We start from the raw sequence: 27,160 nt of genomic DNA, 5'->3' as shown, positions 1-27,160 counted from the left end.
AATTAATGAGGAATTGTTATTTTTTTCGCTGCGTAATTGATGTGAGAACACGTGGCACCCAGACCCCACTTGGTGGGTTCGGGGTGTCACAAGGTGGTATCAGAGATTTATTTTAGTAACACTTCGGACCCTAGTTTCGGGTTCAAGTCATTACAAAAAGAGTCTATCAGAAAAACCCAAAACCTCTCCCAAGTCCTCTGCCCAGCCCCAAAGCCCAAAATCAAACTAGAATACATGAAAACGAAGTTAACTAACAGCAAATCAAAATCAAGCAAAGAAAAATAAATAATGCAATATGTTTATCAAATAGACTCAACATGAACACCAATCAAACCCCTTGATAAAGGCTTTGGTAAGAGGGTGCGTGAAGAATATCATACTAGAGGAACAACGCTCGAGCAGACTCAGATATCTGAGTTAGGAGCTCAAATCGCCCAACGATCACAAGTCAAAACCCAATCGAAGAACAGTGTAGCTAGGGTTTGAAGAACCCTAAACCTGAAGCTCAGAGAACTTAACTCAACCACAACCACTCAGAATCCGGTGATTAACCCAACTCGACCACAGTTGGTGTTGCAAGCAAGGGTTAGCGAGCTAGGGCTTCATGTTGATTCAGAGAACGAGGGAAGAAACTATCTTTAAGAACAAGGGGCTGCGAGTCGACGAGGGGCTACGAGTCGGCGAGGGGCTACGAGTTAGGGAGGGGCTACGAGTTAGGGAGAGGAGAACAACGGAGACAAACAACTCCCATGGCAAGAGGGTGTGGCTAGGGAGTGAAGGAGGGAAAGGAGGGAGGATGGGAGGGAAATGAGGGAGATTAGGGAAAGGATTGAATGTCGCTGAGGAGTGAAGGAAAGAAATAAGGGAGGATTGGAGGGAAAGGAGGGAGATTGGGGCAACCCGCACGAGTTTTACTATGTTAGACTATTAGTGACGAATCCTCTAAACCATCACTAATATGCTACATAAATAGTTTTTACTTTTTAAAATAAAAAATTATTAGTGACAATTTCACTAAACCGTCAATAATAACAAACCATTAGCTACGAATTTTCTAAACCGTCACTAATAGCCCATTATTAGCAACGAATCCTCTGAACCATCACTAATATAGTACATAAATAGTTTTTATATTTTTTTAAATAAAAACACTAATAGTGACGATTTTCATAAACCGTCACTAATATAGTAAAATATATTTTTTAAATATTTTTTAAATTAAAAAAACTATCAGTGACGGTTTTGAAAATTCATCACTAATAGTACTTATAGTGACGACTTTTTTAAACCATCACTAATAACAGATCATTAGCGACGATTTTCTTAACTATCACTAATATAGTAAATAAATAATTTTATATTTTTTAAATAAAAACACTATTAGTGACGAATTCATAATCCGTCACTAATAAAATACTATTAGCAAAGAAATTTTTAAACCGTCACAAATAGTTTTTTAAATTTTAAAAACATAAAAATAATTTTTTTACTATATTAGTGACGGTCTAAAAAATTCGTCACTAATAGTTTGTTATTAGTGACAACTTTGTTAAACAGTCACTAATAGCATACTATTAACGACAAATTTTCTTAACTATTACTAATATAGTAAATAAATAATTTTTATATTTTTTTAAATTAAAACACTATTAGTGACGGTTTAAAAAATTTGTCGCTAATAATGAGCTATTAGTGATGATTTTCATGAACTGTCACTAATATTGTCGACTTTTTTACTAATATAATACTATTAGTGATGGTTAATTATTCGTGACTAATATGTGCCTTTTAGTGACGCATTGACATCGACACTAACACCCCAAGAATCGTCGCTAATATTTTTCCGAGATAGTTTCATTGCGAAAACTAGTTTCCCACGATAGTTTGAGTGGGGAAATTGATTATTTAGTGACGGAAGTATTGGTGATGATTTGAAATTCGTCACTGAAAGTGTCGTAATAGTGACGGTGACCAGGATCGTCACTAATAAACATTTTTAGTGACGAATTTTAAATCGTCACTAATAATTCCGCCACTAAAAACCAGCTTTTTTATAGTGTATACATATTAAAAAATTTAAAAACTAAGTCAAATTAGGTACATAATTATATAAACATTCAAACCGAACAAAATACATACATAAAAATTTAAATTATAATAGTTATTTATTTGTACTATATTTTTAAACGTGATAAATTAAATAAATTAAGGTTAGAAATTTAAATGGGTTGATGGGCTAAGTGGGTATACCCATTTAACCCATTTAATAAATGGGTTTAAATGGGTCCCCATTTATGACTCATATAATTATATGGGTGTACCGTAACCCTTTTATTTATCATAGGTATAGTTGGGTTAATATGGGTTGCAATTGTCACCACCATTTATACATTAAATTTAGGGGTGTTTGTAGAATCGATCAACCTGACTAGCCCGGTCTAAGCTAATCTAAATTGGCAACAAAGTATTATTATAATGTTGGCAATTAAGAACAAATTTTCGAAACCTGTGAGAAACAAAATAGAGAAACAATACGCACCAAGGAAAAAAAAAAGAAAGAAAAATCAATCACAAGCATAAGACAATATTTACGTGACAATATTTACGTGGTTCGGCAATTTTGCCTACATCCACGAAGTTGCAGGGATTTCACTATTATCAGGAAGAAAATATAGAGAGTGCGGCGGTACAATGCTCTCCCTCTTGCTCTCTCGCGAAGTGTGAACACATTACCCTAATCGCCCAAAAACAATCACTTTATATGCTACGCACAAGGTTCCGAATGGGCTAATCGGGCCCATAAATGGACTAAGCCTTAGGATAGAAATCTCTCATTAAAGAAAGGTCGGATCATCATCCAAATTGTTGACCCATGGGTCATACCCTATTTTGATTATGACAAATACGGTATTTAATGGTTTGATGAGTTCGTGTGCAGGACCGATCGAACGTATAATATGGTGCACGCACACAACACATGAAGGGAAGACCTTATTTATGTTGTATTGTAATTTAATCATTCATTTGGGTCTGTAATAGTAATTAGGAGAACATGGTCTGTAATAATTAATGCCTTACCTGCATGGAAGGATCGATAAGCTCAAAACCATAAATGGACTTTAGGGAACACCCTTCGGTCGACCGACACCAGACTTTTTTCGGTGTCTTCAAATTGGACTTCAAGTGCCCCTAGAGTACTCACTCATGCATACATATGTTTGAATATTTGACTTAGGTAATTGCATGCTTGAAAAAGGACAAAAATGTACAAGTCTTATACTTTCGGTTGACCGACCCACACAGGTCATTTTCTCCTGGTTGATCGAAACCAATCGGGGTCAACATGTTGACCACAGTCCGGTCGACCAAGCCCTTACAGTTCATTTGACCCCGGTCGACCGAACCACCTGGGAGTCAACATTTTGACCTCCCGATCGACCGAGCCCTTATAGTTCATTTTACCCAGGTCGACCAAACCACCTAAGAGTCATTTTGACCTCCCGATCAACCGAGAGATTTTATACTCCAACTACCTGGTCGACCGAGGGTCCTCGAGAGAAATCCCAGTGGTATGGTCGACCAAACCAGCCAGTTCAAATTGGCCCGGTCGACCGAACCTTGGACATATGAAAAATCACCTCATCCGTTCGACTGACAAGTTAGTTCATTTCAGTCCTGGTCGACCAAACCATGAAAAAGGCTTCAAAATTAACGATACGGTCGACCGACCATTTAGTTCAAAACTCCCCTGGTCGACCGAACCATATGTGACTTGGTCGACCGAAACCTTTCTGGTCAACCGGACCTCTCGAGTTGCCCCTTAATTTTTATCGTGGTTAATATTTTTAAACATGGTTAACTTAGTTAAAATATAATAAAACTTTCCTAATAATCCCATATGTGTCCTTAACTGTTATATTTTAAGGGTAGTCTATATATACCCCCTCATTTGGAATAATTAGTAAGAGATTAGCAAATATAATTAGCCAAAATCCTCTCAATCTCAAAAAGCCCATATTTCATATTCAAGCTTTAAACTCCTACTCTTACTCATTTATATTGCAAATACCTCCTTGTAAGAGTATTCTTTTGCTTATCTCACCTAGCTTAAACTCTCTTTTGGTTGTTTTATTTGTAATCTATATTTCATAGAGAGTAAGCTACAAGTTCTCCTAGGGGGCTTCATAAATAAGCCTTCCATAGGAAAACTTCCTTGGGCTTCTGAGTTTTGTATTTTCATTGCGATGCTCAAGAATTCATATTGAGTTTTGGTTGCAAAAAATATTTTACAAATTGTTTTTCAAATATCTCTTGTGATTTATCTTGAGAAAAATATTTTGAAATATTTGCTTGTGTGTTGAAGATCTTTGTTACTATACTTTTTTATTGAGAATATCTTCTTAATACAAAGATCAAATAAATATTTTTACAAACCATCTTTGAATATTTCTTGTGTTTATATTGAGAAATATATTTGTTGAGATATTTGAAGAGTGCTTGTGATCTTTGATTGTGCATTGTGACTGAAATATTATTTTGACACAAAGATCATACCATTTACACTCTCACGCACTGATTGTTAATTTTCATAAATATTTGAGAGTAAACACTTACACTACATCGAGATTATCAAATCCTATCTTTTGGTAGTGTATTGATTATATTGTGCGTAACTGGGTACATATCTGCTTTACATGAAAGCACAATCACTGTATCATTTGATTGTATTTCAAATCTATTGTATTTCCAGGCACAGGCCTGAAGAGGGAGACTAGCTCTGGAATAGTCTCGGATTGGCTTAGACCTGGTTAGGAAAGTTAGGTGCGTCGTCTTGTTAAGGCGTGTAGGTTGAGGTCAGCCTCGCTAATTGACTTGGTTAAGGTTGAGGTCAGCCCTGTGTTAATTTGACCTGATTGTAAACGGTGCCGCTCCACCCTTAAGTGAGCTATTAGTGGAATCCTCTGACTTGCGAGTTAGAGGCGAACACGTAGGCACTGTTGGCCGAACCTCGATAACATATCGTGCGTGTTCATTTACATTTCCGCAATTTACTTACTGCACGTGTATGTTATATTGTGAATGATTAGGTTTATATTTGCATAAACTAACCCTAGGTTAAGTAATACTATTTATCTAGTTTAACCTAGGTGATAAATTTTAAATATCCAATTCACCCCCCCCCCCCTTCTTGGGATTACACCAAAGCTAACACAAATTTAACGCAATTAGGCTCCACAAAAGGCCAATATATAAAAGTTTTTGGATTCGGTTGCATATTATAATTTCATATAAACCGAACATGTGGGTCAGATATGTGAGTTGGATGACAGGTTGGAGGTGCAAATCCAAATTGGCAACAAAGTATGGTTTCAAAAGTGTTTAGATTTGATTGCAAATTATAATTTCATACAAACCAAACAAGTGGGTCGAATGTGTGGGTTGGATGATAGATTGGAGGTGCAAACCATCGGATGCAACTCGACCAAATATATTGGTAAAAAAAAAAAAAGTAAAAGAAACAACAAAAATAAAGAGAAAGAGTCGAATGTTGCATATTGTGAGTATTACTTAAGGTTTTTCAGAGAAAATTTTTCCAATTCAATCTCTATGTTTTGAGCCATTAGAGACTTAAAGTCACTTATAAATGTTTTACAAAATTTCAATTTCACTAATACATTTTTATATCATTTGCTTTTAAAAAAACCCTAAACCGTCAACCCTATCCAATCCACCAAGTATCAAACCCACCCAAACCAATTCAAGCCACATTTAATATGGTTTTGACTTAGGTTTGAGTTTTTTCTCAAATCAACCAAATTGATTTGATTGGAAATTTACACTCAACTTGACCCACAATTAGCCCTAATTAAATCATTAACTTTATGCATATTTTTAAATTTTAATTAAAAAAAATGGCCATGAGAAATTAAAACATAATAGTAAAAAAATTATAATTTATATCTTTTTAAAATAATAAATTATTTTAAAAAATAATTTTAATATTTTTCAATTGTCATGTACAATATGATTGAACTCATCATATCTCAAAACGTCAATCTTCATTTTTTCAAATCTTATTGAAATGGTGGTGAACAACTTAATGGAAAAATTATCGGTCATAAAATACGATTTATGAGAAAATATTGGACATTAGATAGACACCACATCAACATCTTAGTGTTCAATAAACTAATAGTCATGATGGTTGGCTTCTTTCCTTCCTAAAATCTATGTTTGGATCCCTGGATTTGCAAGCTTGGATTTGGATTAGGAGGCCTCAACTTCAAATCCATTATTTGGAAACACAACTTGACATTAGATTTGGATTCCAAGTGAAATCTTTAGGTCCAAATCCCCAAAATTAAATTTAAGCCCAGGGATTTCTTCCTTGCTGCATCATCAAATCTGCCCGAGCCCCCAAGCTTCGACCCCTCCACGATCTGAGATAGCTCTCCTCCCCGACCCCTTGCCCTCTTCCTTCTCCTTGACCTGTGCAGCACCATGTGAAGACTCTTCCTCGTCCCTGTCTAGCTTGGTAATTAGCAATCTGCAAGCATTTCTCTTCTTCTTCTTCTTCTTCTTCTTCTTCTGAACTCTCTCCCGCTGTTTTTTCTCTTTGCAGTAGTCCTCCAAAGTTTGTGCATCTTCACTAAATAGGTAAGGAACGAACTCCTCCCTGTCTTTCAAATATTCATATTTCTCTCTCTCTCTCTCTCTCTCTCTCTCTCTCTCTCTCTCTCTCTGACTACCTGCTTGATTTGGATGCTTTTAAGCCATGATTTATTTTCCTTAATCTATGCATCTACGACTCGTTGTCTTCTGCCAATGTTAGTTCTTGGACTGATTTAATTTGATTCATCTTTGATTCTAGTGTTTTCCTTACAACTATTTGTCTAGGCAAGCGAACACTAATATTTTCCTACATTCCAAATGAATTGTGAATATATATTTCAATTTCTCCATGCTTACGAGGTGACATGCCCTTTTATTTTTGTTTTGGTGATTGTCAAACTATCTTCTAGCTAGGCTTCAAAATTCTTGATTGGACAGGAAGCTTCTATGTGTTTGTAGAGAATGAAAATGTTCCAACACTTGGTTCAAAGCTTCTGTATGTTTGTAGAAAAGGTGGTACATTATTACACAAGATGATTAGAAATTAAATTAAACATGCCCAAATCTATATTCAACACCTAAGGTGATCCAAAGAATCAATTTGGATTTAATTTGAAATTCCAATTCCACCTTACAATTTAACCAAACAATGAATTTGAAATTCTATGAAATTTAAATATAAATTCATGTATTTATAATTTCAATTCAATTCCAAATACATGCATCCAAACACTACCTTAACATTTTATCCTTTACAAGAAATTGGGTTAATAATGAAGGGAACATACTTAAAATATAAAATATTGGGTATCAGAATTTTAGAAAGGAATGAGCCCTACAATATCAATATCACATGGTTATCGATTTATTGAATAGTAATTAAGATGCTAATGGGGTACTTGCCAAATACCTAATATTTTCTTAGGGTTTCTAACTTGCTTAAAGAGAAGGATATCTATCAGTAAGTGGTCCACTGTAGATACAAGCTCATCCATGCGGGGGCCTCCTAAAAAATATTAAGGATATGTTTGGCTGGCGAAAGGGAATCAAATAAGAAATAAAATCAAGTCAGGAGGTAAAAATGGAATGAAATGTATAATTTCCATTTCAATGTTTAAAACATGGACTACCACTGCCGATATGCAAGCAAAACTCGTGTTGTATGATGGCACCTATGTTCCCTGAAAACTTTGCTTTTGGCACAAAGTTTGGGCCCTCTTTGTTTAGTAGTATTGTTTCTTTCTATTCCTTTTATCAGTTACTAGCAACTGAAACTTGTTTATAAACATTTAAATCATCTGGTAACTATGGCTGAATACTTTAAAGAACGCAAATTATGCTCAAACTGGCAGTCTTGCTATGATGCCAAGATCACCATAAACTCAAGAACTTTGAAACATTGGCAATGTGAGGATCGGTCTCAAAAGGGTAGTACAGCCAACCGGGTAGAATTATCATAATCTTGGGGAGCATGATCTGGTAAACCTGGGATTAGCAATCCAGACATCCTATAGAATCTGAGAAACCACCCTTCTCTGTAGTTTGGTCCCAAGATAATTGAAATGAAGAAGCTTCTTATTATCTCCCACACTGCGTTCAGGATCATCGATATCAATGCCAGCGGCGAGAAGTAATTCCTGTTTGGTGCTGTTTCACAAATCTGCAATGAATAATGAGGAATGCTTATGAGTGATCCATTGCTTCTTATCCGTCATTTGCAAATGAACATAGAGATTATCACTCTCTGTTCGGAATGCAAATGAAAATAAAATTCACATCGTTTGCAAATGAAATGACATTGTGTTTGAGAACTTTGGACCTTGGATTTGAAAATATGCAGATTTGGACAAGACATATATAGTACAAATTTGCATTTAGTTTCGGTCAATTTGTATAAATTCAATCCAAGGCTTGGCATTCATATAAAACACAAAAGTAATTAAAGGCGTGTCTGAACAGAAGAGGTATCTTATTACCTTCCCTTGATAGAGGCTATTGAAGTAGAGGCATGTCCCAAAATGTTTGAACAGAAGAGCAGAATCGTCAGCAGGCAACCTGGGCACCATGTCATTGCAATAAACATACCTATTATACTTCACCCCATACTCCTTCAACTTCCCTGTCACAAAAAGTGCAAATTGCTCATCCCCCACCCTTGGCTGCCCAAAGGTATAAACCCCTTCCAATCTCTCCAGCAGCCACTCCTCCTTGTGCACCGCCAGAATTGCCGGAAACAGAATTGCCAGTGCTCCACCCAAGCTGTGACCCGTCACTACAAACTTTGCTCCTTCCTTCTCCTGCAGAAGCTCTTTCAGCTCCTTCCGGAGGAAGTAGTAGGCCACGGGCAGCTGCTTCTTTTCTTGTTCGAGTTCCTTAGGCAACCCCCCCTTTTTTTGCATTCCCAGAGCTTCCATGAATCCAGCATGGACTCTTCCCACACCAGGGATCTCATACCAGGAGATATCGAAGTCTGAACACCATTCGTATGCATCAAACGGTCGGGTTCCTCTGAAGGACACAATTATGGTTTCAGGGTTGGAGTTCGGATTGTGCATGACAAAGGCACGGGTTGTAAACTGATCCACACAGTCTGCAGACATGAGATCATATGTTTTTAATTAATTATGAAGCATAGTAATTGTGCAAAAATTGGGTATGGTTTAATTCTGCAAGAAAATATCCAAGGAAATTCACTGTCATAGACATTTTGGAAGTGTGTTTCTTCTTACCATTCCAGAAATCATAAGAATCCACGAATTTCATCTGCAAAAACATTGAAAAGCATTTTATAGTAACATTAACAACATTTCATGGGTACTTGAAAATTGATTGACCATTTGCAGAGTGATTATCTATATTTTGTGGGCGGAGGGTATAGAAACAAAGCTACAAAGCAAGTAATCATACCTTCCAGTGATCTGCAACTGCGGTTTCAATGTAGGCTTTGTTCTCATATGCTGCTTTGGAAGCCATTATTGCAACTGCTCCATTATATCTACCATCTCCAGGGATGATGTTGCTGTCTAAATCCACTCGCGGGTCTAGATTTCCATTCACTGATAAGAAAGCTCTTGATGTTCTGTCTGGTATCGCCACCTTCCCTACTCGAGATCAATCCACCAGCACTTGAATTAGAGTTTGAACTGATGAACAAGATTAATATAAACTCCCACAGACATTATAGACTTCACCAAAGAACCTATTTATTCAAGCTCATAAAAGCAGGACAAGAAAATCCTTTACCACCCAATAAATGGGTATATCATACCAATAGTGCATATTATCTCAGTGCTGTAAATGTAGAATTATATTATCATAAAATCTCACGATCTAGATAGCTGTTAAATTCCTATATAATAAAACTTGCTATCATGGTTTTAAATCGCAGTTGCGGGTAGCGTAACGTAACGGTAACGGGCGTAACGGGAAGCGGGAGTAGCCAATGTTACATGATGGGAAGGGGGTGTAATGGCCATGAATTTTTTTGAAGCACGCACAACCTTGTGCATATTAGCGTACTTGTATGTTTTAAGCTTTTAGCCCTTTTTAGAAAGAGTTTGTATATTTTGACTCCTTTAGTTTGAGTAACTAAGTTATTTGGTAGGGCAATAAATTTACATTTGTTATAAACCACCATTGATAGACAAATTATGTGTACGTGTGTATTTATACTTCTCATTGTTCTTATCTGTGATAAATTCTTATGCGTGCTACATTAATTAATAGAACAAAATACATTATACACTCCATTAATCTATTAGACACATAAGACATATAAATAATACAAATATAAAATAGCTAGAAAAGAAAGACGGTTGAAGTTGAAAAATATTGAACATAAATATCACATTACTAATATTATCAAAAAAATATTTTCCTAACTAGTATTTTCAAATTGTTAATTAATGCATCTATTGTGAGTATTTAAAGAAATAGTAAATTTTGTATCATTGTCATCCTCTTTATAATCTTTTCCCCCTCTCGCCACATGGTATATAGAAAATGATTTATGAAAAAGTGGAAAAAAGTGAAAAGAAAAAGTAAAAAATAAAATAATTTTTTTGGTGTAACAGTCCTGTAGCGGTTACGTAATGGTCGTAGCAGCCTTTACGTAATGGTCGCGGTCCGTAACGAGTGCTACGGCCGTGATTTTTCTTCTCACCAATTTCGTGGTATGTAACGGTATTGGTAACCCAAAAAACCGTTACGTAACGGAGCTACGTAACGGTTGCGGCCTTTATTTAAAACCATGCTTGGTATGCATGTACTGGGAGTATATATATATATATATGATAGGCATGTGTCCCTGCCTTCAGCCAGAATGTTAAAGGGACAAAATCCCTCAAAGTAACAAAATACGTAGTTGTATTATCTAGTGTGATTGTGAATGCAACTTCTGCACTATCAATGCATTTTTTAGTACATGACAGCCATTTCAATGTTCGAGCAAAAGAAAGATAGCTACTTTAGAGTTGTCCCTACTCTGCCTATAACACACTTAATGACCTAAATCTTTTCAGGCACAGCTGGTCCCAAGCCCAAGCGAAGAAGGAGATCTTTTCACGCACAGCTGGTCCCAAGCCCAAGTGAGGGAGAAGGGTTGCATTAGGTAGCTGACGGTGCAAATCTCTATGATAATATTTTAGAGTTGTCTCAGCAAAAGGGGAAGCCCAAGTATTGTTCTACCCATTTTAACCCCTGCTTCCAACAGACTTCCTTCAGAGGATTCAAACCTCTAAGACTGGTTAAAAAGTGAACCGGTTTGATTGTTAGCAAAATAATTTTTGTTTAGGAAATATTTAGAATATATCTTTTTCTACTTTTTTTAGAATTTAATTATATTAACATTTTGATATAATTTATTATATAAAAATTATTTATATATATATATATATATATATATATATATATAAAAATTAGAATGTTTATATATAAAATCAAAAAGAGTTTGGATCAGTATTGATCCGCGTCAGCCCCTGAGCTGGTTGACGGAGCCGTGATTTTCGGACAATGAGCTTGAATGACCGACCAGATCATACCCATCGACCCGTGAATCAATTAACTCACAAGTTCACTGAGTGATCCGGTTTCAAAAGCACTGGTTCAAAAGCTTTTGAACGAGTGACTGGGCTTCTGGCCGGCGATGTCACGGACATCGTCTCTCTGGCCTAAAAAGCACGCAGAGTCTGAAGGTCAAAATCCCCCTAAAGCTACAGAAATCCATGAAGCAGAAAACCCATCCAAGCTCAGAAATTAACTAGAACTCAAATCAAAACTATTCCGAGATCAAAATTAACATGCATAAAGGTGGAGGGTTAATGGAAAATTAGTTACGGAGGAGGCAGCTAGGGACAAACCCCAAAAAATTTTGAAGAGGAGACCGCGAAGGCCGCCGTTGAGGGAGAGAGTGTTGAGACACATCTCCAGAGCAGATCCGCAGCTGGACATGGGGCAGGCGACGAAGAGCAGAATCTTCTGCACCAACACCGACACGAATATCACGAATCGGCGCGCAAAACTGGGCTCCGTCCGCTTGGAGCTATCCACCGATTTCCTTGCGTCAATCATGCTGGAAAGCAGCATGGCTATTAGATCCAGCACAGTCGCTCTCTCCGGTCGCAGCACCAAGTACTCGCCGCCCATCGACACCGTAGCCCGGCTCCTCCTCCCGCCCCCCATAGTAGTAACTCCCACCCGACGGCCTAACTCACCGGCCACTGGCTTGCAATAAGAAAAGAGACAAGGAACATGAAAAGAGAAGACGGTCAGTGGATGGACGTACTTTATAGAGAGTCGAGTCAATGACGAGCAGAAATGAATGATTATAAAAGATGAGCGGAGGAGACATCGCAGCCACACGTTTTGCGGGGTCGCTTTTCGCCACGGGGCCCACTACTTTCGTCTCACGGCGGCCGGACACCAATTTTTTCACATACTAATTACAAAAATTATGAAACGAACATTCATAGCTAATTGAGGTGAAAAATTAATTGGGAGCAGAAAAATGAAGTTTCATATTTGCATTTGAATAGATTTTGGATAATATACAATATAATTTTATATTATATTATACTTTTTTAATCTTAATTCGAGGTATAATTCAATTTCCCTTGATTAGGTTAGAATTTGAGTTGAGAACTACTCGGCTATATTAACCAATTGAGTTTGAGTTATGTAAAATATTATTTAAAAGTTTAATTAATTTTTTTAAATTTTATTATTTTTATATTACATAGCTCATACTATTAAAATAGAAGTATAAGATCGGTCACATACTCTATTTTTTTTTTTTGGATTATGCACCGGGTATCCACGTGTCCATTTTACGATCCACGTGACTAATCTTGCGCCCCTTTAAGTTGACCCCACAACTCCAAAGGGAGGATAAATTCAGGAGTCCAGGGGCGGAAACAAACCCGGAAGAGTTTGAACACCTGACCTCGTGAGAGGCACTCCTGCAGCCCACATCGTCTCCTTTTTTTTTTTTTTTTTGGATTACGCACCGGGTATCCACATGTCTGTTTTACGGTCCACGTGACAAATCCTGCGCCTCTTGAAGTTGACCCTACAACTCCAAAGGGAAGGTAAATTCAGGAGTTCAGGGACGGAAATGAACCCGAGAGGGTTTGAACACCTAATCTCATGAGAGGCACTCCCGCAACCCGCACTACCACCTGAACCACACCCTGGGGGCATAGCCCACATCCTCTCCTTTTTTTTTTTTTTGGATTAGGCACCGGGTATCCACGTGTTCGTTTTACGGTTCATGTGACTAATCCTGCGCCCCTTAAATTTTTATAACTCTCCTTACTTGAGTGTTAAAAGGCTCATCCACACTAAACTTTAACACTATCATTGTATATTTTTATAATATTATTTTATAATCAAATAGAATTGAATCAAATTTTATTGAGTTTTAAAAACTTGCCACCAAATTGAAGTCAAGTTGATTAAGTTCAAGTTGAGTCTCAAAATTCAATATTTTTTATTCGAGTTGATTTCAAGTATCACGTTGCACATATATTGACTCGATTCGATTTGAATACACCTCCAACTAAAAATATTTACAAAAAATATTAATACAACTATCAGTTAGTACTAAACTCATTTATGTGTTAATAATTTTAATTCTTATTATTGATTTTAATTTTAAAATTTTATGACCATAAATGAAATAATTTTTTTTTTAAATAATCACTTTATAAAAATTTTATAAACTCTTGACATTTGATTTTAAGGTATTTATACTCCTAAAAAGTATTTTCTTTAACGATATTAGAGTATATATTCACCACCATAGCTAGGGTGAGCAAACGGTCGGTTCGGCCAAATTCGAGCAATTAACCGAATTAACCGAAAAATTCAATTAAATAAAAGCATTAACCGAACCAACCAAATTGGAGGAGGAAACTAAACCGGACCCGAACAGGTAATTCGGTTAACCGATTTTAACTGACTTTAACTGAAATTATTTAAAACGCACATAAATATAATAAAAAAAGTGGAAAAAGAAGAAGAAGAAGAGGAGGAGGAGGAGGAGGAAGAGGAGGAGAAGAGGAAGAGTTACTGGGGTCCAGGTTTGCACGGCGAGCTGGTGGCTGAGAGTCTGAGATGCTGAGGATCGAGATGAGAGGCTGGACTCTAGAGTCTAGAGAGCCGAGCTGCTGAAGACTCGAAGAGGCCAGATGGGATTTGCCGACTCCGAGAGGTGGTCCACTGGTCCGATGGAGAGGCAGGAGAGTTGTGGCCTGCAGGCGTGCACCGTGCGGGGCAGATCAGCACTTGACAAAGGCGCAGAGCGCAGAGAAATTGAGAAAGTGAGAAACCCTAACTCTAATCCTCAAATTCCCCACTGTGAGTTTGTGAGTGTGAAGTGTGAAGTTGTGAACGAAGCCTTTTTTCCCCCCAGCCCCAAGCCCCAAGCGGGCAACGGCCAAGCCCGAGGCCCCGAGTTGCCCGACTGCTGTTGTAGTTGTTCAGTGTTCACACAGTCGCACTTCACTCAGTTCACTGCCCTGCCCGACCACAGACCGCCTTATTATAAATTATATTAAAAATGTAAACTATTAGTAATTCAGTTAATTGGTTAATCGATATTTTTTTAACTGTTAACTGAACCAAAACCGATTAACTAGAAGTTCGAATAATTTTAATCGAACCGACCAAACTTGATTTTTTACCTAAATCGAACCAACCAATTTCAGCCTGTTAATTCGGTTTTACTGAATTATGCTCACCCCTAACCACAGCCACATGACAGTGATGCTACGTGCTTCTAGCTGTACTTGGATTCATAATATAGACAAAAGATTATTTATTAACACGATATTCTGAGTTGACAATTTAAATAATTTTAAAATTAAGATCTTAAGATAATTTAATAAAAATGTCCAAGATTAATTTTTTAATGATCAAAATATCGATTTCATCGAAAGGATCTTTTGACGACTTTTGTATAATAAATTTTTTTTTTAGTGAATTGTCTTATCTATCTCGATAGTGTGTGTTTTTTAATATATTATGAATTTATGACAAACTTGAATATTATATATTTAATTAATTTTCATTTGAATCTTTTTAAAACTTAGCAACATGACATAATCTAATTGTGGATGTACCAAATTAATAAAAAAAATTTAAAAATAAATAACTAAGTAAAATCTTAAAAAAATAAATTACACTATTTACTTGTTCAAACTCAACTCATAATATCTCAAAAGAAAAGGCCAAAGTGAAACAAAGGTGAAATATTTTAATTAAAAATAACAATGTATTATAATAATAAAATTATATATTAATGATATATTAGTTAAAAAACATTCTTGTTATAATTAAGTACTAAAATTTACTGAATTGAGGATCCAAATTCAACTCCTCCAACAGAAGAAGTAGAGTTGTTGAGCAATTGCAATGAAAGGTTTTTGAGGGCAAGTCTATAATATAGTTTTTTTCTATATACACACTTATAGGTACCTGTAAAAAAATATATAGACAAAAGGCACTAACATTTTTGGAGGCTCAATAAAAAAAATACAAATCATCCCAAGATTTTAAATATTTGATGGGTGATTTAGTAATAAACACGAACCTTCTAAAGTTTCAATAATATTATAAAGCTTTATTTGACATTTGGTCTTTTAGACACTTACGTTTCATCCTTAACTTATCTTTTCCGTAAATAGTTAAGAAGGTTTGTATCTTTGTTTGTCAAAATATTTTAAAAAGCTCATGAAATTTTTTTAAAATTATAGTTTTTTTTTATCAAATCTCACAAATATTAATAAATATTTTCAATTCTCAAAAAAGTTTGCATTTTTCCTCCATTTTACCTCAAGACAATCAATCTTTTTTATATAAAAAAATACACATAAAAAGGTTAACCCGGTGCACAAAGCTCCCGCATATGTGGGGTTTGGAAAAGGGATAGACGACAATGGGTTTATAGTACGCAGTGCAAGAGTATATATATATTAAAAAGGGAATTTCTGCTTTTTTAACCTAATTTTAATAATTCAAAATATCTTATAACTATTCAAAAATTTTAATATTCCAAAAATTCTACATAATTGTTCATGACTACTCCAAAATAATAATTTTCTTTGAATTAATAAATTAAAAAATTATATATTAAAATAAAATATATTATTTATTTATTATATTATATTATATTATACAAAACCAACAATTCGCAGGCATGCCCGCGGCTAGTCGGGCAACGGGCAAGGCGCGAAACACGCTTAAGGAGAAGAGGCTGAACAAAAGAAAGGACAAGGACAACGTTGCCTCGATAATCCCAATACAAGGAGCGCCAATGAAAACAAAAACAAAAAACAAAAAACAAAAAGTGAAATGACGAAGATGACCCTATGCCTTATTAATATCGCCACAGTTATCTCTCACAGGAATCCAATCCTCTCCCACACTGCTAGTTATTCACTACAGCTCGTGCCCTTATTTTCTGGATTTAAAAAGCAAAGTCCAAGGTGTCGAATGTTTCACGTGCAAAGAGGGAGAGCCCTAAAGCACATGAGGACTAAAAACGCCATGGGCATGTTTTTATCACATTCATTACATGCTAGTGTACGCAAAGGGATCATGCATTTGAAGTTTATTTTTAAAGAAAGCCCAAAAAAAAAAATGGGGAAGGTGTGTGTGTGATAGGAGAATCAAAATTTTGATGACTAAAACCCTTGCCGGCATTTGAGGGAATCGGAATCTAGATGACTAAAATCCTTGTAGACATTTGATTTTATCCACACGAATCTTCATAGTTCTATTTCTTAACTTACAACAACATAACAACAAAATCATACCTTAATTGCACTAAATAAGGTAGGTTATATGAATCATTTTTTGTCAATTTATACGATCATGTACAATTTTTTTTGACAAATTCAGGGATATTAAATTCTTACTCACTATCTCCTCCCAAATTCTTTTAAATCTACCCCTACCTCTTCTATCGCTCCTTATAAGAACTAATTCACTTTTTCTCATCGGTGCACTATGTGGTTTACGTTGCTAGTGTCCATATCATTTGAGTCATCTCTCTCTTATCTTATCTTCTATAGGAACTACATCTAACTTACTGCGAATATGTTCATTTCTTAATTTATCTTTCAATGTTATACCACTCATCCATCTAAGCATTCTCATCTCGATAACTTTTACTTTTTGGATATTTTATTTCTTCGTTGCTCAACATTCCGATTCATATAACATAACTAGTCTTATAGTTGTTCTTTAATGCTTCCCTTTTAATTTTAAGGGTATCTTACAATCACGGAGGACACTTGAAGCACTTCTCCATTTTACTCAACCTGCTTTAACTCTATGCATTACATCATCTTCAATTTCTCCTTCAGCTTACATAATAGATTCAAGATATCAAAATCTACAAGTGTTATTTATTTTTTCATTATAAAATTTAACTTTGTCTCCAATATTCCTCCTATCATTACTACTATAAAAAATGAAAGTTTGTTTTAATATAACTAAAAATTAGGAAAAACTAAATATTAATTATGTATAAATCAAAATTTTATTTATAGGTTTGATATATTTTTATGTTCTTTCTTAGTTGTTCTGATAACCAAATATGAGTGGATTCATTGGTATTTTCATTTCCTTTTTATTTTTTTAAAAGAAATATTTTCAGGATTCTAAATCAAACCTAAAGCTTGTATTTTAGGAAGAGGACTGAGAATTTTTAAAAATATATCAAACCTGTAAATAAGAATGTATCGTCTAAGGTCTAGGGATCTTTCAATTTTTACGGTCCTCATTTTATTCATTCTTTCACCTCATGATAGCATAATAAAATATTCACCACAGTGTACATGGATAATTCATTTATATTATTTACACAAAAATAAAAAAAAATTAAAAATAAAAATCAACAAATATTTCAAAACCCAAAAAGTGGGCCTTGGTCATCATCTTGAAGTTGTCCACTTCAAACTGTCATATTTGCATATACAAACACACACTTATCAAAGGGTGAGTTAGTGGGTCCAAACTTTCATTTAGGGCCCCTAGGCTTTTGTATTAGTTTGGGGTCATGCTTATATTTGATGCCCATTTAGGCATGATTTATTGTATGGGGCCCACCATGAACTTGATGTTGGCAAAATTTTTTATATGAAACGATTCTCACAAGTAAATCAACGGAGTAATATAAATAATAAATAAAATGAAACTCAAGAAATTTAATGTGATTCTCTCAAATGTTTAGGTACGTCCATGGGGCACGGTGGTCCAAATTTACTATTACCAAAATTTGTACAAAGTGGGTACAAAAGGCACAAGCCTTACAAATACACAAATGTGTATAACAAATGCAATAAGATGAAAAGGTCTCACCAAGTATTGTGAAAAAAAAACTCCAAATAACCAACCAAAATAGCACAACCAGAGAAATCTCTATAAGCTGATAATAAAACACAACCAAAGTCGCATGAACATAGCTGGAGTTGCACGAAGGAGGGAAGCTCACTGGAGAAAATATGACACAGCTGCTGGAGAGGATGACAAGCAACTGCAGAAAATGGAGTGGATAATTGGCGCAGGCGCTGGTTGCAAGAAGAGGGAGTCTGGTGCTCCAGATGTGAGGAACTGGTGAGGTGTATCTGCTATGAGTGAAAATGGAAAGGAGAAAAAAACGAAGAGGTGACTCGCTACTGTTAACCAAAAATCCGAAAGTGGAGGGGTTGTCGTGATGCACATGGCTTGGGCTGGATATTCAAGAACAACTCTAGTTTTTTTCTTTTATTAGGAAGCCAACAAACATTAAAGAGTGGAGCAGCTTTCAACTCAAGGGCCCCACAAGGAGGGACACCCAACAAATCTCCCCCTCCCGACTTATGGGGACGACTCCACCAATCCGGCCAAAATTTGACACTTCACATGCTTGTCTCTAGACAATGCTTTTGTCATCATATCTGAACCATTATCATCAGTGTAAACTTTGTCAAGTTGCAACAATTTCTTATCCAACACATCCCGAATCCAATGATATCTAACATCAATATGTTTTGACTTTGAATGGAAGATAGAATTCTTACTCAAATGAATTGCACTTTGGCCATCACAACAAAGAACATACCTTACTTGTTTCATGCCCAAATCTTTCAAGAATCTCTCCAACCAAAGCAATTCTTTGCAAGATTCGGTAATGACAATAAACTAGGTTTATGTAGTAGATAGAACAACACATTTTTGTAATTTAGATTGCCATGCCACAGCTCCCCCCTTAATAGTAATCAAATACCTGAAGTAGATTTTCTAGAATCAACATCATCGGCCATGTTGGCATCCGTGAATCCATAGAGCATAGATTTACCATTTCCAAAGCACAAACACACCTTAGAAGTGATTCTAAGATGTCGAAGAATCCATTTTACCACTAACCAATGCTTCTTTCGTGGATTAGAGAGAAACCGACTAACAACTCCAATGACATAATCTAAATCTGGTCTTGTGCAAACCATTGCATACATTAAAAAATCAACGGCCAAAGCATAAGGAATTTTCTTCATCTCTTCATTGTCTTTATCACTTGTAGGAATTTGTTTTGTATTAAGCTTGAAGTGACTAGTAAGTGGGCAACCAACGGGTTTTGTTTTATCCATATTGAACCTCTCAAGCACTTTTTCAATATACCTTTCTTAAGACAACCAAATTTACCCTTTTCCACGATCACGAATAATTCTCTTGCCAAGAATTTGCTTTGCTGGTCTCAAGTCTTTCATAGAAAAATATTTGCTCAACTCCAACTTTAACTTGTCAATTTTGGAGGAGTCTTGTCCTACAACCAGCATATGATCAACATAGAGTAAAAGAATAATATAAGTACCATCCGGAAATTTTTTCACAAACATACGATCATCCAAAGAAGTTTTTGAGTAACCATGATCAATCATGAAAGAATCAAATTTCTTGTATCATCTCCGTGATATTTAATTTGCACACTAAATTCTCCTTCCCTTTTTGTTTAAAGTCTTCCAATTGTTTTATGTAAATTTCATTTTTTAAGTCACCATATAAGAAAGCGGTTTTCACATCTAGTTGCTCAACTTCTAAATTCAAGTATGTAGCTATGCCAAGAGCAACCCCAATAGATGACATCTTCACAACCGATAAGAATATTTCATCAAAGTGAATTCCTTTTTTCTGACCAAAGCCTTTTACCACAAGCCTAACCTTGTACCAGAGATTCTTTCAATCATTTTTCAACCTAAACACCCATTTGTTTTTCAAAGCTTTCTTTCCAAGAGGAAATTTAGCCAAATCATAAGTATAATTGTCAACTATGGACTTCATTTCCTCTTTCATAGCCTCCATCCATTCGGCTTTATTTTCATGTTTCATGGCTTCTTGATAGCTTTCAGACTCCCCTTAGTATGTTAGAGTAACATAATCACTTGATGGATATTTAGTTGAAGGTCTTGACTCTCTTGAAGACTTTTTCAATGGAGCTTGCTCTTGAACTTATTGCTCCCCCTCATTTTCATCTTCAACATCCCTAGGAATTTCATCATTTTCAACATCTTCAAGAGGTGGATGAATATCTTCCATATTTTCATCATGTGGCAAAGGTGGAGAAGGTGACTCTAATTCAACAAAATCATTCCCATTAGATTGTGGTTGCTTAACCATGCCAAAATATTTAGGTGTTTGATCTTCAAAAAATATAACATCCCAGCTTCTAACAACTTTCTTGTCAACCAGATCCCACAATCTATATCCAAATTCATTATTCCCATAGTCAAGAAAAATACATTACATTGTCATGTCATCAAGTTTGGATCTTTCATCTTTTGGAATGTAAACAAATGCATGACAATCAAACATTTTCAAGTGATCATAAGTGGCATCCTTACCTTTCCAATTTTTTTCGAAAACTTCACCAAGTAAAGGAGTTGAAGGAGACAAATTAATCAAGTCCACCGCCGTCCTCATTGCTTCACCCCAAAATGATTTTGGCAACTTCGCATGAGAGAGCATACATCTCATTCTCTCCAGTATGGTGCGGTTCATCCTTTCTGCAACTCCATTTTATTGAGAGATTTTCTTGATGGTCTTTTGATGTCTAATGTCTTGGTTATAACAGTTGCATCAAATGGACCAATGTACTCTCCACCATTATCCAAGCGCACACATTTCACCTTCTTTTTTGTCTCCCTTTCAACTTTGACCTGAAAATTTTTAAACACATCTAAAACTTGATCTTTAGTTTTCAAAGTGTAAGCCCAAACTTTTCTTGAACAATCATCAATAAAAGTAACAAAATAAAGTGCACTACCATGAGATTTAACTTTCAAAGGACCACATACATCTAAATGTATCAAATCTAGAACATTAGATTTTTTTAGTAACAAACTTTGTAAGAAAAAGAGTTCTATATTGCTTACCAGCCAAACAATGAACACAAGCTTTAAGAGAGTTACCTTTCATCCCAAGTAGAAGCTTCTTTTTGAACAAAAATTGCATTCCTTTTTCACTCATGCTCCTAAGCCGATTATGCCACAAATCGATGGAAGAATGACTCTCAATTGCATTCACAACACCAATACCAATTTTACTTTCCATCATGTATAGTGTACTAGTCTTCTTGCCTTTGGCTACGACCAAATTACCCTTTGTGAGCTTCCATTTTCCATCACCAAAATGGTTGCCAAACCCTTCATCATCAAGCTTTATGGTAGATATCAAATTTAGGTGAATTTTGGGTACATGTTTCACATCATTGAGCACCAACTTGCATCCAAGATTTGTTTCTAAGCAAACATTTCACATGCCAATAATTTTTGACAAATCTTCATTTCCCATCTAAACAACTCTATAACTTCCTTTGAAATAGGAAGTGAAGAAATCTTCCTGAGAAATGACATGGAATGATGCACCGGAATCAATAACCCAATTAGTCTCTTGACTTGTCAAATTAATGCAACTTTCATCACAAACAACCATAAGATCACCATCAGATGCAACTGAAGTTGTGTCTTCATGCTTTTTCTCAAATTTTTTCTCTTTGTTTTGCTCCTTAAATTTCAATTTTTTACACTCCTGCATCATATGCCCTTTTTTATGACAATAGTGGCACTCAATATCTTTTTTCAAAACTAAGCTGGACCGGCCTTTCGATTCATCATTGCGGTGAGAAGATCTACTCTTGCTTCTGCCTCTCCCCCGATTTTCTATCACAAATGCCTCTGAATGAGAATAGCCAACCAATTTTCTTCTAATTTCTTCTTTCAACAAGTTGCTAATTACTTGGTTCATAGTAACAATTCCATCGGGAGTTGAATTAGGTTTTTTGTCACAAATGCCTCTGAATGAGAACAACCAACTAATTTTCTTCTAATTTCTTCATTCAACAAGTTGCTAATTACTTGGTTCATAGTAACAATTCCATCAGGAGTTGAATTACTAATCGTTACAACCAAAATCTCCCAGCTTTCCAGCAAAGAGTTAAGAAGCGTTAGGGCCTACAACTCATCATCAAAAACTATTTTCATAGTAGCAAGTTGATTGATAATATTTTTCATCTCATTCAAATGCTTGGTAATAAGACTGCCATCTTTATATTTCAAGTTCATCGATTTTTGGAAAAGAAAAGCTTTATTTATAGCCGACTTTCTATCATAAAGACCCTCCAATTTTTTCCACAATTCATGTGCCAAAATTTCAATAGAAACATGATGAAAAAAAAATACTATCATCAATCTATTGATGGATGACACCAACTGTTTTTCTATTAAGTCTATTCCACTCATCATCACTCTTGTCTTTAGGCTTTCAGCTATCACCCTTAATAGGTCCAACCAAATCTTTGCAAAATAAAAGATCTTACATTTTTGTTTTCCAAGTTACCCAATTGCTTCCATTGAAGCTAATCATACAACCAACATTACCATCCATGATTTACACAATCCTAATAAGTCCAAATAACACAGCTCTGGTACCACTTGTTGGGAAAAAAAATTATATGAGACAATTCCCACAAGTAAATCAATGGAGTAATGCAAATAATAAATAAATTGAGATATAAGAAATTTAACGTGGTTCCCTCCAATGTTGAGGTATGTCCACGGGGCACAGCAGTCCCAATCCACTATCACCAAAATTTATACAAAGTGGGTACAAAAGGCACAAGCCTTACAAATACACAAAGATGTATAACAAATGCAGCAAGATGAAAAGGTCTCACCAAGTATTGTGAACAAAACTCCAAACAACCAACCAAAGTAGAAAAACTAGAGAAATCCTAATAATCTAATAATAAAACACACCTGGAGTTGCACGAAGGAGCAAAAATATGACAGTACTGTTGGAGAGGATGACAAGCAGCTCTACAGGTGTGAGGAGCTGCTGCAGAAAATGGTGTTGGCCGTACAAGGGTTAAAATCTTGTTTTGATGATAACAAATCAGAGGAACTTAAGATATTTGGTTAAGTGATGATGTGACAGGACTCAAGAAAGAGAATACAAGGTCAAGTGCTAACAAAGATCAATGAAAGCTTATACTCCAAAGAAAGATGACCAAATGAAGCTTAAAAGGCATGGATTCAAAATGATCTAATAAAGCTTGAAGATCATGAGAGCTTGAATGAGAACTTTTTAAGGTATATTAAAGCTTGAAGACAAGATGGATCCAAAGAAAGACAAACATGAAGACTTAAGTGCTTAAAATGCCAAAAGTCCTAAAGAAGTCTTTATGTAAGTACTTCATGTTTTAAATATCTTATGGAAATATGTTGAAAGCTCTTTTAGGGTTAATTATGGACTTAGAGACCTTATTTCAAAATTAGAAAAATTTTTTATAAGAAATCAAAGTAAGAGAGCAAGAAGGATTTTTGAAAACTAAAATGAAAAATTTGGATTTGTTTTGCCCAGACGACTAAGGTGAACCCTCAGAAGCCTAGAGATGTACTTTAGAAGACTAAAGTTTAACTTCAATCTACTGAAGAATTTCTTCAAAAGACTGAAGAATTAGTTCAGTCTACTGAAGATTTTTCTGAAGGAATACAAAAGAGGCAGTACACCCTCAGAAGATTGAACCCTCAGTTCAGTCTTTTGATCTAGGACTCTGAACAAATGAACCCTCAATTCAGTCGTCTGACGCTGTGTCCAATTTAAATTTTTCAGTGTGTTAAGGAACATCAGAAGACTGAACCCAATACTTTAGTCATCTAAACATTGTTAACGGTTAGAAATTTTAAATGTTTTAAATTTCAAATAATGGTTTCTTGTGCTCCAAATTTTCTAAAAACTTGGAAGACACTCTAAGTAATCTTGGACAACATGAAATTACTTTTTTAAGCCTATAAATACATGGTTTTGAAAATCAAATTACAACAACAAAGAACCAAGAATTGAAAAATCTGCTGAAAGCCATCTTGCTATCAAAACTCTCTCTTGCTCAAATCTTTGCTCAGCTAATGTGCTAAATTTCTAAAGTACTGATCATTATATTACTGAATTCGAAGTTGCTAATTCTCATCTAGGAGGAACATGGTGATAAATTCTCTTGAGCGTCAATCTTATTTCAGTTTGATATTTAAATTTTGAAGTATCTAGTATTTGAAATTGTACTAATCTGCTTTATGTGAGAGTGCTATTGTACGCAGAGATTGTCTCTTGTTTTCTTGTAGTTATTTGACGATTCCAGGTTGTTGGATCGTTGGACCGAGCATGGGGTATCGCTTGGAGAGGCACTGCTCTAGCCTATTGAAGGAGTGACTGAGTGTGGGGTATCACTTGAAGAGGCGTTGCTCTAGCCTAGTGAAGGAGTATTTAAGGGTGGGGTATCGCTTGTAAAGGTTTGTTCCGTCCGAAAAGGAACAGTGTAGTGGAATCCTTTGGTGGTATTGGCCAAAGGCGAGGACGTAGGCTGGGGATAAGTCGAACCTCGTAAAAAACGTGGTGTCACTCTCCTTCCTTATTCTCTTTACTTTTTAGCATATATACTTTCTTGTGTGTGAATATAAAGTGCAAGTAGCTAAAGTTAAGAATTGAGAATAACAATAAGGCTCTTAATAAAAGAAAGTACGTTTCGATTAAACATTTACAGAAACCTAAAAAAGGAGTACGTTGTTTAATCATTTGTGGAAATCTTTATTAAGAGAAGTGCAAACAATTTCATTTAATATAGGGCTTGAAACATACTCATACATTCACAGGGTTGCAAAAGTTGAAAGTGCTGAAGAGCTGCATACTTAATCTTATTTTGGTATCTTTGGTTGTTTACTTTAAAGTTGTTGACTGGTTGTTGGTTGATTGTTTGAATTTTGGTTTACTTGCATTGAGCATTTGTTTGTGGATTGATTGAGTGATCAAAAAGCTTTGCTATGTATTTGTTAAACAAATGGTTTAAGAATTTGTTAACAGAATTAAAAGAAAAAGTTTAAAACCCAATTCACCCTCTCTTGGGACTACACCTCAACTTTCAGTTGGTATCAAAGCGGGATTGTAGCAAATCCTAACTAATAGCTACATAAAGATCTATATGGCACACCTAGGAGTAGCTCTCTTTAGAGATGGTCAATCCTCAACTAGGCCTCCCATCGTTTGTGGTATAAACTATACTTTTTGGAAACAAAGAATGAGGATTTATATTCAAACCATGGATTGGAAAGCATGAAAGGTTATCACACATGGTAACTACATTCCTACTAAAACCATAGGTGGCAAAGAAGTTCCTAAAGAAAAAAAAACTTGACCGACATTGATTACAAAATGATGCAAGTGAACTCTAGTGCCATGAATGCACTATATTGTGCCTTAGATGTTAATGAGTTTAATAGGGTCATGACATGTAAGTCAGACAAAGAAATTTGGGACAAGCTAGAAGTAACCTATGAATAAACTATAGATGTTAGAGATAGTAGAATCGACATGCTCACAAGTGAGTATAAGGCTTTCAAGATGAACTTGGATGAAACCATAACAAATATGTATACAAGGTTTGCACATATCATAAACTCCCTCAATACTTTAGGAAAAACATACTCAACTTATGAAATGATCTGGAAAATCCTTAGAGGACTTCCTCCAATATGGGAACCTAAAGCTACAACAATTACGGAAAGAAGAAATCTCAAAAATACATCCCCTTGATGAACTCACAGGATCACTTCTCACATATGAGATGACTATGGATGAAAGAAGTGGACAAACTAAAGCCCAATAATCAATTGCTTTTAAAGCATCAAAAGAAAACTCTAGTAATGAAGATGAATAAGAGATGGATGAAAATGAAATAGCCTTCATATCCAAGAAACTTGCCAAAATCCTTAGAAGGAAGAACAAATTTACAAGAAAAATCTGGAATTCAAAATCAGATGAAGAAGAAAAAAAAGAAATCAGTAAAAAGGAAACAAAAGCTGAACCTCCAATATGCTATAATTGTAAGAAAATTGGACATATAAAATCAGATTGTCCAAAACTTATGAAAGATTTCAAAAAGAAAAAGAAAAAGGCAATGAAAACCACTACTTGGAATAATTTGAGTACAAGTAGTTCAGATAATGAATCAAGTGACCAAGAGGTTGCTTGCTATATGACACGAGATGATGATGAAGAACAAAATTCCTTATCCAAATCTTTTAATAGCTCTTGTGATGATTCAGCAGAAGAATCCAATGATGAGAGTATGCCCTCATATGAAGAACTTCAAAATGATCTATTCAAGGTACATAAAATTCTAGTTAATATGACTAAATGATACACATCAATGAAAAATAGGAATGAAGGAGTAATGAAAGAGTTGGAATCTCTAAAACTTGCTGAAAGAGAAAAAGATTTAAAAATCAATAGACTAAAAAGTAAGAATGAAAAGGTAATAAAAAAACTAAAAGATCTTAAGTTCAAAACTTCCATGAATGATGAAAAAGACTTATTTATTTTTGAACTAGAAAATAGAATCAGCAAAATGACTCAAAATCAAGAAAAGGATAAAAATATACAAAATTCAAAAATCTATGATCTTAAGAGAAAAATTGAGGATCAAAACAAAATCATCTACAACGTCACTAAAGGAAAAGAA

At 35.3% G+C, this 27,160-nt stretch overlaps 1 protein-coding gene across 1 annotated transcript; it reads right to left on the bottom strand.

The window, feature by feature from the left end:
- Positions 1-7,830: 7,830 nt before the first annotated feature.
- On the bottom strand, positions 7,831-12,443 carry LOC131144309 (triacylglycerol lipase OBL1-like). The gene is made up of 5 exons (XM_058092871.1): positions 11,970-12,443; positions 9,520-9,713; positions 9,342-9,375; positions 8,589-9,202; positions 7,831-8,272 (listed from the first exon to the last, which is right to left on the bottom strand). Exons 1-5 carry the CDS (start codon positions 12,289-12,291, stop codon positions 8,033-8,035), a joined length of 1,404 nt encoding a protein of 467 aa, XP_057948854.1. The 5' UTR covers positions 12,292-12,443; the 3' UTR covers positions 7,831-8,032.
- Between the last annotated feature and the right edge of the window lie 14,717 nt (positions 12,444-27,160).

Source organism: Malania oleifera, chromosome 1 (genome assembly GCF_029873635.1).
Source record: "Malania oleifera isolate guangnan ecotype guangnan chromosome 1, ASM2987363v1, whole genome shotgun sequence".
In the NCBI taxonomy this organism is placed as follows: Eukaryota; Viridiplantae; Streptophyta; class Magnoliopsida; order Santalales; family Ximeniaceae; genus Malania; species Malania oleifera.
This window is presented reverse-complemented; position numbering and strand designations above follow the sequence as displayed.